General features: G+C 47.5%; 1 protein-coding gene across 1 annotated transcript in view; it reads right to left on the bottom strand.

Annotated features, from left to right (window-relative positions):
• The window catches only part of LOC118832343 (centromere protein P), a 202,489-nt gene that overhangs the window by 174,894 nt on the left and 13,651 nt on the right, over window positions 1-13,944 (bottom strand). The window contains exon 5 of the mRNA XM_036739699.1: window positions 3,752-3,848. Within this exon, the coding sequence (XP_036595594.1) occupies window positions 3,752-3,848 (97 nt within the window). The remainder of the gene's footprint in view (window positions 1-3,751; window positions 3,849-13,944) is intronic.

Genomic DNA, 13,944 nt, shown 5'->3' with positions numbered 1-13,944 from the left:
AATACTACCTTAAAAATTAGATTGGAGCAAGTGGAAGCTAGTGACTTTATGAGAAATCAAGATATTATAAAACAGAACCAAAGGAATGAGAAAGTGGAAGACAATGTGAAACACCTCATTGAGAAAACCACTGAAAATAGATCCAGGAGAGATAATTTTAAAATTATTGGACTACCTGAAAGCCATGATCAAAAAAAGAGCCTAGATATCATCTTTCAAGAAATTATCAAGGAGAACTACCCTGATATTCTAGAGCCAGAGGGTAAAATAGAAATTGAAAGAATCCACAGATCACCTCCTCAAATAGATCCCAAAAAGAAAACTCCTAGGAACATTGTCGCCAAATTCCAGAGCTCCCAGATCAAGGAGAAAATACTGCAAGCAGCCAGAAAGAAACAATTTGATATTGTGGAAAAACAATCAGGATAACACAGGATCTGGCAGCTTCCACACTAAGAGATTGAAGGGCTTGGAATACGATATTCCAGAGGTCAATGGGGCTAGGATTAAAACCAAGAATCACCTACCCAGCAAAGCTGAGTATCATGCTCCAAGGCAAAATATGGACTTTCAATAAAATAGAGGACTTTCAAGCTTTCTCAGTGAAAAGACCAGAGCTGAATAGAAAATGTGACTTTCAAACACAAGCATCAGGAGAAGCATGAAAAGGTAAACAAGAAAGAGAAATTACAAGGGACTTACTAAAGTTGAACTGTTTTGTTTGCATTCCTACATGGAAAGATGATATGTATGATTCATGAGACCTCAGTACTAGGGTAGCTGAAGGGAATATGCGTATATATATGTGTATATGTGTGTGTGTGTGCGTGTGTGTATATGTGTGTGTATGTATGTATATATGTATGTATGTGTATGTATGTATATATATATATATATATATATATATGCAGAGAGAGAGAGAGAGAGGGCACAGGGTGAGTTGAATATGAAGGGATGATATCTAAAAAAATAAAATCAAATTAAGGGATAAGAGAGGAATATATTGAGAGAGGGAGAAAGGGAGAGATAGAATGAGATAAATTATCATGCATAAAAGTGGCAAGAAAAAGCAGTTCTGTAGGAAGGGAAGAGAAGGCAGGTGAGGGGGAATGAGTGAATCTTGGTCTCATCGGATTTGACCTGAGGAGGGAATACCATACACATTCAATTGGGTATCTTACCCCACGGGAAAGAAGGAGGAAGAAGATAAAAAAGCGGGGATGATAGAAGGGAGGGCAGATAGGGGGAGGAGGTAATCAAAAACAAACACTTTTGAAAAGGGACAGGGTCAAGGGAGAAAATTCAATAAAGGGGGATGGGTTGGGAAGGAGCAAAATATAGTTAGTCTTTCACAACATGAATATTGTGGAAGGGTTTTACGTAATGATATACATGTGGCCTATGTTGAATTGCTTGCCTTCTTAGGGAGGGTGGGTGGGAAGGGAATCTGGAACTCTGGAACTCAAAGTTTTAAAAACAGATGTTCAAAAACCAAAACAAAAAAAAATTTTCGCATGCAACTAAGAAATAAGATACACAGGCAATGGGGAGTAGAAATTTATCTTGCCCTACAAGAGAAAGGAAAGGGGGATGGGAGGGGAGTGGGGTGACAGAAGGGAGGGCTGACTGGGGAACAGGGCAACCAGAATATACGCCATCTTGGAGTGGGGGGGAGGGTAGAAATGGGGAGAAAATTCGTAATTCAAACTCTTGTGAAAATCAATGCTGAAAACTAAATATGTTAAATAAATTAAATAAATAAATATTAAAAAAAAAAGAATTAGACTTCAGTTCATGGGTGGTTTCAACCACTAAGCAGTGTAGACCCCATCCCATTTGTGCCTTCTAGTTCTCTGTGATTCTTTTCCACATCTTCCCAGAGCTCATACACAGAGAATCTACCCAACATGGTGGCAGCCCAGGGATCGCAGACAGAGAGTCTATCCAACATGGTGGGAGCCCAGAGATCGTACACAATGAGAACTCACATCTAGGTCTTTTTACATTTGATGCCTAGCCATACAATACTTGGGCTGTCCATCTGTTGTAGCTTATTCTCCCTACATCATTGATTTAAATCATGGTCTGGCATAGCGAGCATGCTTATCAAGTAGGCATATGGCACAATTTCAGACGAGATAGTAACTTTAGTGGATAATAGTCAGGATCCAAAAACACAGGTTTCAAAAACAAAAAAGAATTGAGAAAATAAATTCTATACTGCAATGAAATAAAAGATGAAGCTACAAACACACTTTATATTGTTATATTCTAAAAATAACCACCAAAAATAATCCTACTTATATTAACACCAATAAACATTAACCATCTGGGAAGTGACTAAGATACCCGTAGAGTGTGTAATAGATAACTGCAAAACTTCACTGAGAGAAATAAAGATATAAATAACTGGGGGAAAACCCATCACCTGCACAAAGGCAAATCAATACATTGACAATTACACCACCTGCTAAAATTCATTTTCTGTCATTTGATGTCAATCGAAATACTAATGAATTTCTTCTGACACTAAAGTTTATATGGGGAAAACTGAGCAAGAATGTAAAAGGTGAATCTGAAAACCACAGCTGATTGGGACAGCCACACATGCACATGTGTGTGTACACACATATACATGCACACACAAGCACACACATTTCTCATGAAAACCAGATGCTCTTGGTGTAAAACAAACAGAAGGCCTGGCTGCCCTTGACATCTCTCCTTGGCAGAGATCCACGCATCCTGACAAAGCAATAAGCAGTAGGACTAAACAGAAGAGCGGGGCAGACGTGCACGTAGTCCAGGAAGGGGAAAAATAAAAGCTAAAAAGGAGCTTCAAAGAGAGATGCACAGAAGCAGCCCAAGGCTGTGGGGAAGTCCTGGGGAAAGAGAGTAGCAGGAAGCAGTGAGAGGACCCAGCACTGGTGACTGGCCCCAGAACAGCAGGGTCTTAGTCTCTGTGTCACAGTCAGTTCAGAATGGGTCAATTACGTGAGAATTAAAAACAAACCATGTAGAAATTAAAGCGTTACCATCTGTTCATTGAAATTCTGGGAAAGAAGACCATCCCTCCCCTGTAACTACTCAACAAACATAAGGAAGTGCAAGAGCCCAAACAGAGGGAATTCTATCACACATAAAGGAATAGCTAGGGGACCCCAAAGCAACACACCTATAAATGTCTCTGAGAATCTGACATTCAAAACCTGCAACAAACTGGCCCATTAATGTCAAGGGAGACACATTCTCCTGGAGAAAAGAGGGTACAGAACATGAAGAAAGAGCATCGGTTGGTCAATCGCCACATGAAACAGGAGTGAGCTGAGCAGAGAAGGCGCATCTAAGCCGCTCGCCAGCCTGCAGACCCATGACCCGCACCAAACATGAGCAAGAGTCAGGAGCTGCGAAGGCCGCTACCACACAGACTGCCCACCTGCAAATGAGCGCAAAGTTTCAAAAGGGAAGACGTCCCACTCTCAAAATATAAGCTAATAGAATACTGTGGACTGGTAAACAAAGTCGATCCTTTAATATCTATGGATGTGACTGATGGGACTCAGTCACAGCCTGCAGAAACAGCCTCAGAAAAACTGTAAACGACCCATTGCCCAATGACTGGGGATTGGCTAAAGAAACTGTAGCATCTGAACATACCAAAACATCGCCATGACAGAAGCATAATATGAAGAAGACAAAAAGGAAATGTATTTTTCCTCAGATGACCCAACATGCGCACTATGGACCTTACCTTGAAGTGCTGAAATGTCTGCTGACGGTATTCACACCACTCCAGGAAAAAGTGAAGGCTTCTGAAAAACAGGAAAAGGTCCCGTTTCTCTTCTGTCCTGTAGGAATGAAATCTCTTATGAGCCAGCTTAAGAAATATCAATACCCAGCCAAACAATACATGCATGACTAAAAAAGTATAAATGGAAAACAAAACAAACGAAACCAAATGCAATGAAATGATAACGACCAAGGAGTGGCCCCAGAACGTGGAACACGCCCTTGCTCCCCTGAAGCCGGGGACAGTGGGCACACAGCGCGGTCAGACCATCTAGTATGAACATCTAATAAGCACCTACGATGCACCAGGCCCTCTGTATGTGCTGGGGATACAAAGAGAGGCAGAAGATGGTCCCCACTGTCAAGGAGCTTATGCTCTAACGGGGGAGACAACATGCAAAGAAATAAAGATAAAACAAACTTTATATGCGAGATGAGGAGACAGTTCACAGAAGGAAGGCCCTGGCATTAAGAGAGGTTGGGGAAGGCTTCCTATAGGAGCTGGGGCCTAGGAGGTCAGTGGTCAGAGAGGAGGACGGAGACTGTTCTAGGCCTGGGGATGGCCAGAGAGAAGGCAGAGCCCTGAGGCAGAGGCTCTTGTTCATGGACCAGCTGGGAGGCCAGGGTCACTGGACTGAACAGGAGGTGTCGGGGAGTAAGGTGTGAGAAGGCTGGAAAGGTCAGAGAGGCCAGGTTATGAAGGCTTGGAAGGCCAAGCAGAGCACTGTGTCTTTGCTCCTGGAGGCCACAGGGAGCCACGGGAGTTTACCTGGTCGGGGGGATAGGGCTGGGGGTTGACATGGTCAGAACTGAGCTTTAGGAAAATCCCATGAGTGGCTGAACAGAGGATGGACTGGCATGGGGAAAGACAGAGGCAGGCGACAGAGCAAGGGGCTAGTGCAATAGGCCAGGCGGGAGGGGCCGAGGGCCTGCGGCAGGGTGGGGGCTGGCTCAGAGGAGAGATGCTGCACCCTACATGATGTTGTAATACTGGAAAAATTAGGAACCCCTGAGAAACCCCTAGCTACTGACAAGTACCCCCAAAAAGAATGGACTCAGATCTCTTCGGCATTTAGCAGATATCCCTGGGGCTCTGTGACTCCACCGAGGAATGTCAATAAGATTATCCTACCTAACGATAACCTGACTGAATCTTTTGATCAGCCAGGACCTTTGTTCCTGTTCCCCTACCCTGTGACCTGGCCCGTAGGTTCCAGGAGATAATTAACCACTGTACCCCCACATGTCCTATATAAGTCACACCATCACCCCAACACGGTGCCATTGATTTGGGTTGCAGCCCTGATGGCCGCTGGCTAATAAATTCTCCATTTAAAACTTCTACTCTGTGGCGGGTCTCGCTTGCTTCTGGTACGACAATGTCTGACCTCTTCATTGTAGGGGTTGGCTGGCCTCAATTGGTTTTTCCTTTTTTTTTTTAATCCTTTGTTATAAGAGCTGGCGCTGTGGGAGGGGATACGCTGAATGCTGTAGGAAACAGACAGAAAAGGACGTCAGTAAATATGAATTTTTAAAGAGAAATAAGTTGGAGGAAAATAAATCAGAATAAACAATGGAAATTGTATCTTGTCCTAGGTACATCCCCATTAAGGAGCAGTGGCAACTGGAAGAGCCTCATGCTGACCTCAGGGCGCATAGCCTGGGGCTGGGGAGGGGGAGGCAAGGACCCAAAGGCCTACACCACAAAGCTGCCCACAGAAACTGGAGAAAGCAAGTGCTGGGGGAGCTGCCGTTGGTCCCACAGAGCTGTGGGGAAGGGAGAACAGAGAAAGCCGCATCTAAGCTGGCTTCGGAGCACCTAGAACACCACCACGGGGGATGCTTTTGCAAATGTGTGTGTGTGGGGGAGGGGAATCTATGGTATCCCACCCACTAAAAAGTAATTATCTTTGTTAGATGGAGCCAGGGGAAAGCTTTCATTAAGAGCCCACTGTGTGTGGGTCACTGCGCCAAGTGCTTCACAAATATCTCATGGGATCCTCGTGACCACCTCACAAGCCTGTGCTCTTATGATCCCCACTTTTAGCTGAGGAAACTAAGGCAGAATGAGGCAAAGCAACGTGCCCAGGGTCACTTGGTCAGTATGTGTCAGAACCAGGGGAAAGAGAATGTGCTAGAGGGCTCTGGAGACCCTGAGGGTCTGGGGCAGGACAGGAAGGACCTGAGAACCCACAAGAGACTGGTCAGCTCATTCCTAAACTGGTGCAAAGAACGACAGAGGATGGAGAGAGATTAGTTTAGTTTTGCTAGTAAGGCTAGTTTTGCTGTGAGACACGGATAGCACGTCCAGGGTGATCCATGGCAGGTTCTGGGAGATGGAATATTGGAAATCGCTGCGCACCACAATGATACAGACCACTAAGAGACAACTAAGAAGGTGATCTGGCAACAGGAAGGGCACAGCTGCAGCTGGCACCAATCTGTAGGTGGGGTGGGGGACCTAACAGAAAAGGTCAAAGGAAAAAAAGTTTTCAGAAGAGAGATGCCAACTTTCAACCAGAATCTGAAAAGAAAAACTGCTGATCATTAAAGAAATAAAACTCAAAAGGGACACCACCTCACCCTGATCAAGAGTGGCAAAGGTGGCTGCTGTTTGTCCTGAAAGAGGACCATGACATCAGGGAGGTAGTGCCAGCATATGCAGGCGAATTGGACTGAAGTGAGGCAGGGCTGTGCAGTCACCAGGCTCACCCCCTCCTCCGGAGACATCTGGGTTGGGTGGCCAGATATGGATCAGAGACTACTGGAGGTGGCCCCAGACCTAGTGGGAGACCAGGCCCTTAAGCTAAGGGCTTCCAGAGTTCTCACTTTGACTGAGGCAATAAAAAAAAGGAGGCAAAGAATGGCCTCTTTAAAAAAAAATAGATCTGGGAGGGGAAGACTCTCAGGGTTTCTGGCCTAAACTGAAACAATTCCTATTTACATTCATTCTGAGCCAAAGAGTGATTTGGAGTTAAGGCTGGTCTTTTGGGCAGGGCACCCAGAGAGGAGTGGGAGGCATTTAGGGTTAAGAGTCCCAGGGTTAGGGTTAGAGGACTAGAGCCTGACAAAACTTTCTTCATTTGTTGATTCAGTCATTCAGTGTTGGAAAAGGAGGGGGCCAAGCATTTAGGAAGCGCCTACTATGTGCCAAGGATGTGATAAGGCTTTACACATAGTATCTCTTTGAATGTCTAACCCCAAAAAACTTTGAGAGAAGGGAAGAACTTAACCTGGGGGTCAAGGAAAATTTTCTGCAAATAATCTGATTGTTAATTTGATCATAGGTTTCCTTTGTAACTCTATGTATTTTATGCATCTGAAAACAAGACTGGAGAAGCAGGGCCAGAGGCTGCCCCTGACCTTTGCCCTTTGGTCACTGGCTGTACAGAGGCAGCTGCTCCATTTTGCCTTGATCTCTCAGAGTTCTTGAGAATGCTGAGCTTGAACACAGGCCCCGCATGATGCTTACAAAGGAATGAATGAAGGAATGGACGAGTGGCTTTACTCAATCTGAGTACAAACACAACACGAGGGTGCTTTTTTCCAGAGCACCTACTATGTGCCTGGCACTGTACAAGCTGGTAGAGATGGGAAGACAAACGTCAGTGTCAGAGCTCAACAAGCTTCCATTATACTAGGGGACAGGAAGAGAACCCACATTCATTAGGTGCCTACTGTGTGCCAGGTGTTGGACTAAGCATTTTACAAGCATTATCTCATTTGAGCCTCACAACAATCCTGGGAGGGGGTGCCGCCATGATCCCCATTTTGCAGGTGAGAAGCCTGAGTCAGGATGACACAGTGGATCCATACCTGGAACTCTCAGAAGTAAGAGAGAAGCTGGGAAGAGGGGAGGCTCTTGGTGAAAGCCTCAGATCCAAACAGTGGAAGGAGCCCTCCAAGATGGCACCTCCATTGACGAGGCTATAGCAGGGCCAGTGCACAAAGCCAAGCTCCTTCTGGCTTTGTGGAGTGTCTCTGTAAATCCTTCCTAGGCACACTCCCTTTCTCTGCAGGTGTTTTGCAATGACCCTGAAACAGGAGACAGGTTACTGGGGGGTAGTTTTGTTGCAGCCCATTTCTTGGTTTCTTGGGCATGGACAAAGCCTTGCAAGGGGTGGGAGCTAGCAGGAGGAAGGCTGCTAGTCACACTAACAGGATGGAAGAGGTATGGGCCAGCCGGCCAACCTCTGAAAGCATCTGGCCCCAGAGTAACAAAGCCTGGGCTCTGAGGCTGTCTGAAACAGGAGACAGGTCACTGGGGGATAGTTTTGTTGTGGCCCATTTCTTGGTTTCTTGGGCATCGACAAAGCCTTGCAAGGGGTGAGAGCTAGCAGGGGGCAGGCTGCTAGTCACACTAACAGGATGGAAGAGGTATGGGCCAGCCGGCCAACCTCTGAAAGCATCTGGCCCCAGAGTAACAAAGCCTGGGCTCTGAGGCTGTCTGAAACAGGAGACAGGTCACTGGGGGGTAGTTTTGTTGTGGCCCATTTCTTGGTCTCTTGGGCGTCGACAAAGCCTTGCAAGGGGTGAGAGCTAGCAGGGGGCAGGCTGCTAGTCACACTAACAGGATGGAAGAGGCGTGGGCCAGCCAGCCAACCTCTGAAAGCATTTGGCCCCTGAGGAACAAAGCCTGGGCTCCGAGGCCATGGAAAGGACAGGCCTGGGCTGACTGATTCAGAAACTCTGCCAGCCAGGCTGCCAGCCCAGCACTACACTGGGTCACCAGGAATTCTTGCGTGAGCCAGTTCCAGAGAATTCTATCAAAGGAGCAGACCTGGGTGTCAAAGAGTCATTTGGCCTGGTCATAAGAACTCCCAGATCTGGACAGAATGTGAGGGAAGGGAGCAGGGAGAGGGGGTGGGGAAGAGAGGATTGGAAGCCCCAGGGAAAGCTACATTCATAGAGGAAAACAGGGGCAGCATGGAAACGGGAACAGCACACTGGAAGTGCCTGGGAAGGAGCGCCCAAAAAAAACAAAAAGTGGCAGAATTTGGAGCTTCACAATTTCGATTACAGTTTTCTTACCACAGGCCGAGGAGGAATGAACCGGCTCCAATCTGGGGAGAGCAGCAGGTCCTACCCAGGATGCACAAAGAGCTCCCAGAAGGAGACCAAGGAGACCCTGCCACGGTCGGGCTACAGACCATGAAGGCAGCTTCTCCAAGCCTGTGCAGCCTGCCAGCCACGAGGAACAAAGAAGGCACCGGGAAGAGGCCAGAAAGACCCATGGGGATGATGAAGCGTTGTGCCAGAGAGTACAAATTTGAGGAACTCAGTGGCGGTGTTGGGATCACTGCTATGGACCAGAAACTGAAAGAAGAAAGGATGATGATGGACGTGAACAGTTAGGGGAGATGCTGATACAACAACGTGGGCAGCTAAGATTTCTATGGCACCTACTGTGTGCTTGCTAGCATAGTGCTAAATGACTGACAGATACCATCTCCCTTAGTCCTCAGGAGGTCAGAGGAAACTGAGGCAAACAGGCGAAGTGACTCGTCCAAAGTCCACAACCAGCAAGTGTCTGAGACCATGGGTCTTCCTGATTTCTGGTCCAGTGCTCACACCTGGGAAGGCAGGGCCCCTGATCACAGATGGAGGCCACAAAATGAAGGCTGTAAGACAGTGAGTTACTGAGGCCAGGTGAAGTCAGCCTCGGCTGGAGGCTGTGGAGAGAAGCTACAACACAGAAAGAAGAGGCACTGCCAACTCACAAGAGAGACTGCCCAAGATGGAAAGAAAAAGGAAAGAAAGAACCAGCACCCGTGAGGTGCAGACACGCCCTGCACCTCTCCCCAGAGGCCAGCCCCGCAAGAATGCTGGCTGCAAGGCCCCGGGCTGGAACAAGGCATCCCTAGGGGTGCGATGGATAATTTCAAGGCTTCAAATGTTGGGGAGACATTAGCCCGGGAGGACATTAGCCCGGGGGGATAGGCATCCCGGCTGAAGGGCCTCAAGGTGCAGGAGAAGCAAGGCCAAAGAGGAAGGAGGACAGACTGGTCTCAGAGACCCAGGTGGACGCCGGCAGATGTCCCAAGGGACGAGCTCCTCAGTGAGTCTATCCAGATCTGCAGCTTCTGAATGTTCCCCAGCTCCTCTTTTTCTGGGGTAGCTGGGGTAGGCTGGGTGTAGAACTCTGCACTTGGAGTCAGAAAGACCCGAGCTCAAATCCAGACTCAGACACTGACTAGCATGGGACCCTGGGCAAGTCACTTTACCCAAGTTTCTCATCTGTAAAATGGGGCTAATGTTAGTACCTATGAAGATCAAACAGGGGCCCTATCTAAAGGCTAGCTCCTACCATGAGCAGCAATCCCCACCATCAGCGTCATCCCCCTCCAGAGGACCAACGCTCCTGGACAAGGACTGATTCCGTCTGGGCTCATCTGCAGAGGGTGTGAACAGCTGGATGGGTCATTTTTTAGGGGTGGTAGTGAAGGAAATGGAAGGAATCTAGACCTAAGTAAGACTACAATGGCGTGGGGGGGGGGGGGTCCTGTGGCGGGATCTCCACCCACACATACAGATAGCAACGTTTCTGTAACCTTCATTCTTAGAGAGTAGCCAAGGGCACTAAGGGATAACATGTCTGGTCAGTTCTGTACCATGGCCATACATATCGAGGCGAGACTTGACCCATGGTCTTCTGGATCCAAATCGAGCCCTCAAATGGATATGCCAAGCTGCTGCTCAACTTGCATGTAGTAGGTGTTTAATAAATGTTTACTGAATGGAAATAGAGGGTGGTGGGAGCAGAGAAGTGTTTGTGCAGAGTGAATCCCAAGAGCAGCAGGGTCCTGAAAAAGGGGTCTGAGCAGGAAGGCTCAGAATGAGCAGCAGGTGCTCGGGATAGCCAAGCCCGCCTTTCCCAGCTGAGGGGCTCGGCCCTTCTCTTGGCCGCCAACAAAGAGGCAGGTCAAAGGATGACTAGGAGTCCCCGGCTACCTTGGGGTGGGGATGGGGCAGTGGCAGCAGAAAGCAGAGAGAAGGCAGACGTCTCCAGGATTCACTTTTGTTTCTCTGCCAAGCACCGTGGGCTCTGGATCCCAAATGCCCAGCAGGGGTGGCAGGCCCAAGTGTGATGGGGATGTGGCAAGAGGGCACCAACCAAGCTGCCCGTGAGTGTACACACACACATACACATAGAAAGTGTACATACATATACAATAGATGCGCATATCTCTGTGACTTTACATCACATTCTTTTTTCTCCTTCAGACATAGCTAATGAAGACATTTGTTTTGCTTAACCATACGTGTTTGTGAAAGTGGCTTTGCTTTTCTTTCTTTCTCAGTTGGGGGACAGGGGAGAGAAAGAGGGTAGATTTTTGCTGACTGAAAAAAAAAATTTAATTAAAAAAACCCAAACCTGCTCCTGCAGTCCACAGTCACCTGGACCTCGGCCCAGTAAACAATTTGTCCCAGGGTTGTCAAGGGAAATTATAAAGAACTTAGGAATTTGGACTTAAGAACTTTCCAAAATTTGAAAACAGTAACAGTAACCTACAGGGATTATGATACATTTCTGCTTCTGCCAGAAGCGATCAATAAATGTGTGTGATGAACATGAGTTGGCTTCACAGTCAGAGGAGAAGGTGAAAGGCTGGTACATCTCCCTAATAAACTCCATCTTTTTCAAGAAGAGGCAATTCTCTAGTGAAATAGTGGATCTGTGCCACGAAACAGGAATCATCAAAAGTCCTCAGAACTAGTTAAAAACTAAAAAAGATGATTAATGCAGAGAAACAAGTCCCTGAGCAACTGAAGGAAGGTTGTACCCCATCCAGGAGGAGGGACGTTCAAAGACGGGAGGTCCAGTTTGGTCCTGATGAGGCTGAGATGCCTTTGGGATGGCCAGTTGAATGTCCAAGAGGCAGATGCTGCTGTGGGGCTGGGGCTCAGGAGAGGCGAGGCCTGGGCACAAGCATCTCAGGGGTGTCTTCAGAGAGAAGAGAAGTGAACCCAGCTGAGCTGGTAACATTGCCCAATGAGAGAACCCGGGGAGAAGAGAGTCTGGGACGGATGGGTGGCAGAACAAGGACAATGACCTAACGCAGAGATGGAGGAGAAACAATCAGGTAAGTGAGACAAGAGAAAGCAGGGGGACCAAGAGTTGGAGAAGAGAATGTGTCCAGGAACAGAGGGCAGGCAGTCAATGGGGCCAGGCACTGCAGAGAGGCCAAGTAGAGGGAGGATGGAGAAAACAGCGTGAGCTTCGCCAAGTTGCCCACTCCCCCCTCCCCCAGGCCAAACTTCCCACTTCTGTCTTTAGTGAAATTCAATGAGCCTTTAGGATCTCCTGCACTGTAAGGATGTGTTGGGCATCCAAAGACAAAAATCCAACAGACCCTTCCCCTGGGAGCAGAGAACAGACAGACAGACAGATAGGGATGGGTGATAAACGTACATAAATGGACAGACAGGTGGATGACACACAATACATTTGTGGTCGTTCAGTCGTATTAGGAAAACTACATGGCCAGCTGTTGCCTGGTCTTATCCTTCCGCCATGTGTTTATCTATTTGGACAAGACACCCAGTATGTGCCGAGTGCCCTCCCTCCACAGATCTGCCAGCTAAACTGTTTCTTTACCTTCAAGGCTTTGCTCAGGTGGGGGCCTCCTCTGTGAAGCCTTGCCCGATTCATCCCTCCTCCTTGGGTACCGGCGTCTCCCGGTCCTTCTCAGCACATTCTCTATTGTCCATGCTTATCTGTGTACCTGCCACACGGGCCCATGGAGGAGGGTACAGTCTCTGAGGGCAGGGTCGCTTTGTGAATCTGTAGACAGTCCCAAGCACATAGTGCCTTCCCCTAGAAGGCACTTAATATCGCTTAGCGAATTCAACTGAATATGCCAAGCTGAAACTTCAAAAATGTCACCCTAGCCAGAGAGTCATACTACGGGCAGAAGACACAAGGCTCTCTCCCCCTTTCTGTCTATGTGTCCTAGGGCCAGGAGGGCTGGATGCAGGGAAGGAGAAGGGCACGTCCCTCCCAGAGAGAGCCGAGAAGCAGGGCAGCCAAGCATCCTGGAGGGCAGAGATGGCGTGTGTGGGAGCATGCACCACCTGCACAGCCTCATTCAGGGTCATTTTTAGTCAAGAACCCTGAGTGGGCTCCAGTTCTACTCCCTAGACACGTGGATTAGAGAAACACTGGTGTTCTTGGTGTTACCTACATTTTGTGGTCCAGGGCTCCAGAAAAAAAATATCATTTCCAGAAATGGAGGAAAACAAATTTTGTAAAAAGAAGTCAATGATACCATTTGGTGAGAAAAGTGCCACCAGACACATTACTTCAACCTCAAGTCTCCCCATGAGAAGCCAAATGGAGTCTGTGACCCAGGAGGGAGAGAAGGCAGAGATCTCCAAGTCCGAGAGTCAGAGCATGAAGTATCCTTTCCATTCCCTACCTCACTTGGGGCATTTGGAAAGATAAACCAAAGCCTGCGCAATACAAAGGGGTCCATCTGGCTGATTTCTTAAAAAGGTCACTTTATACGGGGCCCCAAGCACTCTGCTCAAAGCTGGATCTCTTAAAGCTCTTCCACTTTGGGAAAACTGACTGGTCGGGGAGATTTTTCCAGAGCCCAAATAGTCTTTAATGTAACACAGATGTTCCCAATTTTTGTCCATGAAATGCTGGCACTGATGTAGCTTCAAATTTTAACTACAGTAGTTAAAAAGCTAAAAGGGAATGCAAATGTTTCCTTCTCAAGAAGAATGAGAACCAGACACAAGGCTGAGAAAGCAGATTAGTAGACAATGTTTGATCTGGGGTCTGGACCGAACATTAGCGGAATATGAGAGCTCAATTCACTAAAAAATTCACATACAAAAATATAATGGAAAAGGAGCCTGACTTTTAGTCCCAAAACTTCCCTTCAAGTGGCCAAGGTCAGCAGAAGGCTGTGAAGAGATGTATTTGCTGACAATTGTCAAATGCCATCATTTTGTTTGAAATGTTGGCTCTGAATCCAAAATAAAGTTGGCTTGGAAAGGTCCGGCCTGCCAAGTCACCACTTCACTCGCAGCTTGCGGATCTTGGCTCCTATCAGGTCAGGACAGAACTGACCACAAGACTCCGGCAGAACCCAAGCCGTTTACTGGAGCCCTGCCCCAGCTCAGCACACTCATTATTAGCTAAGA

The sequence above is a fragment of the Trichosurus vulpecula genome, chromosome 9 (genome assembly GCF_011100635.1).
Source record: "Trichosurus vulpecula isolate mTriVul1 chromosome 9, mTriVul1.pri, whole genome shotgun sequence".
NCBI classification, from domain to species: Eukaryota; Metazoa; Chordata; class Mammalia; order Diprotodontia; family Phalangeridae; genus Trichosurus; species Trichosurus vulpecula.
This window is presented reverse-complemented; position numbering and strand designations above follow the sequence as displayed.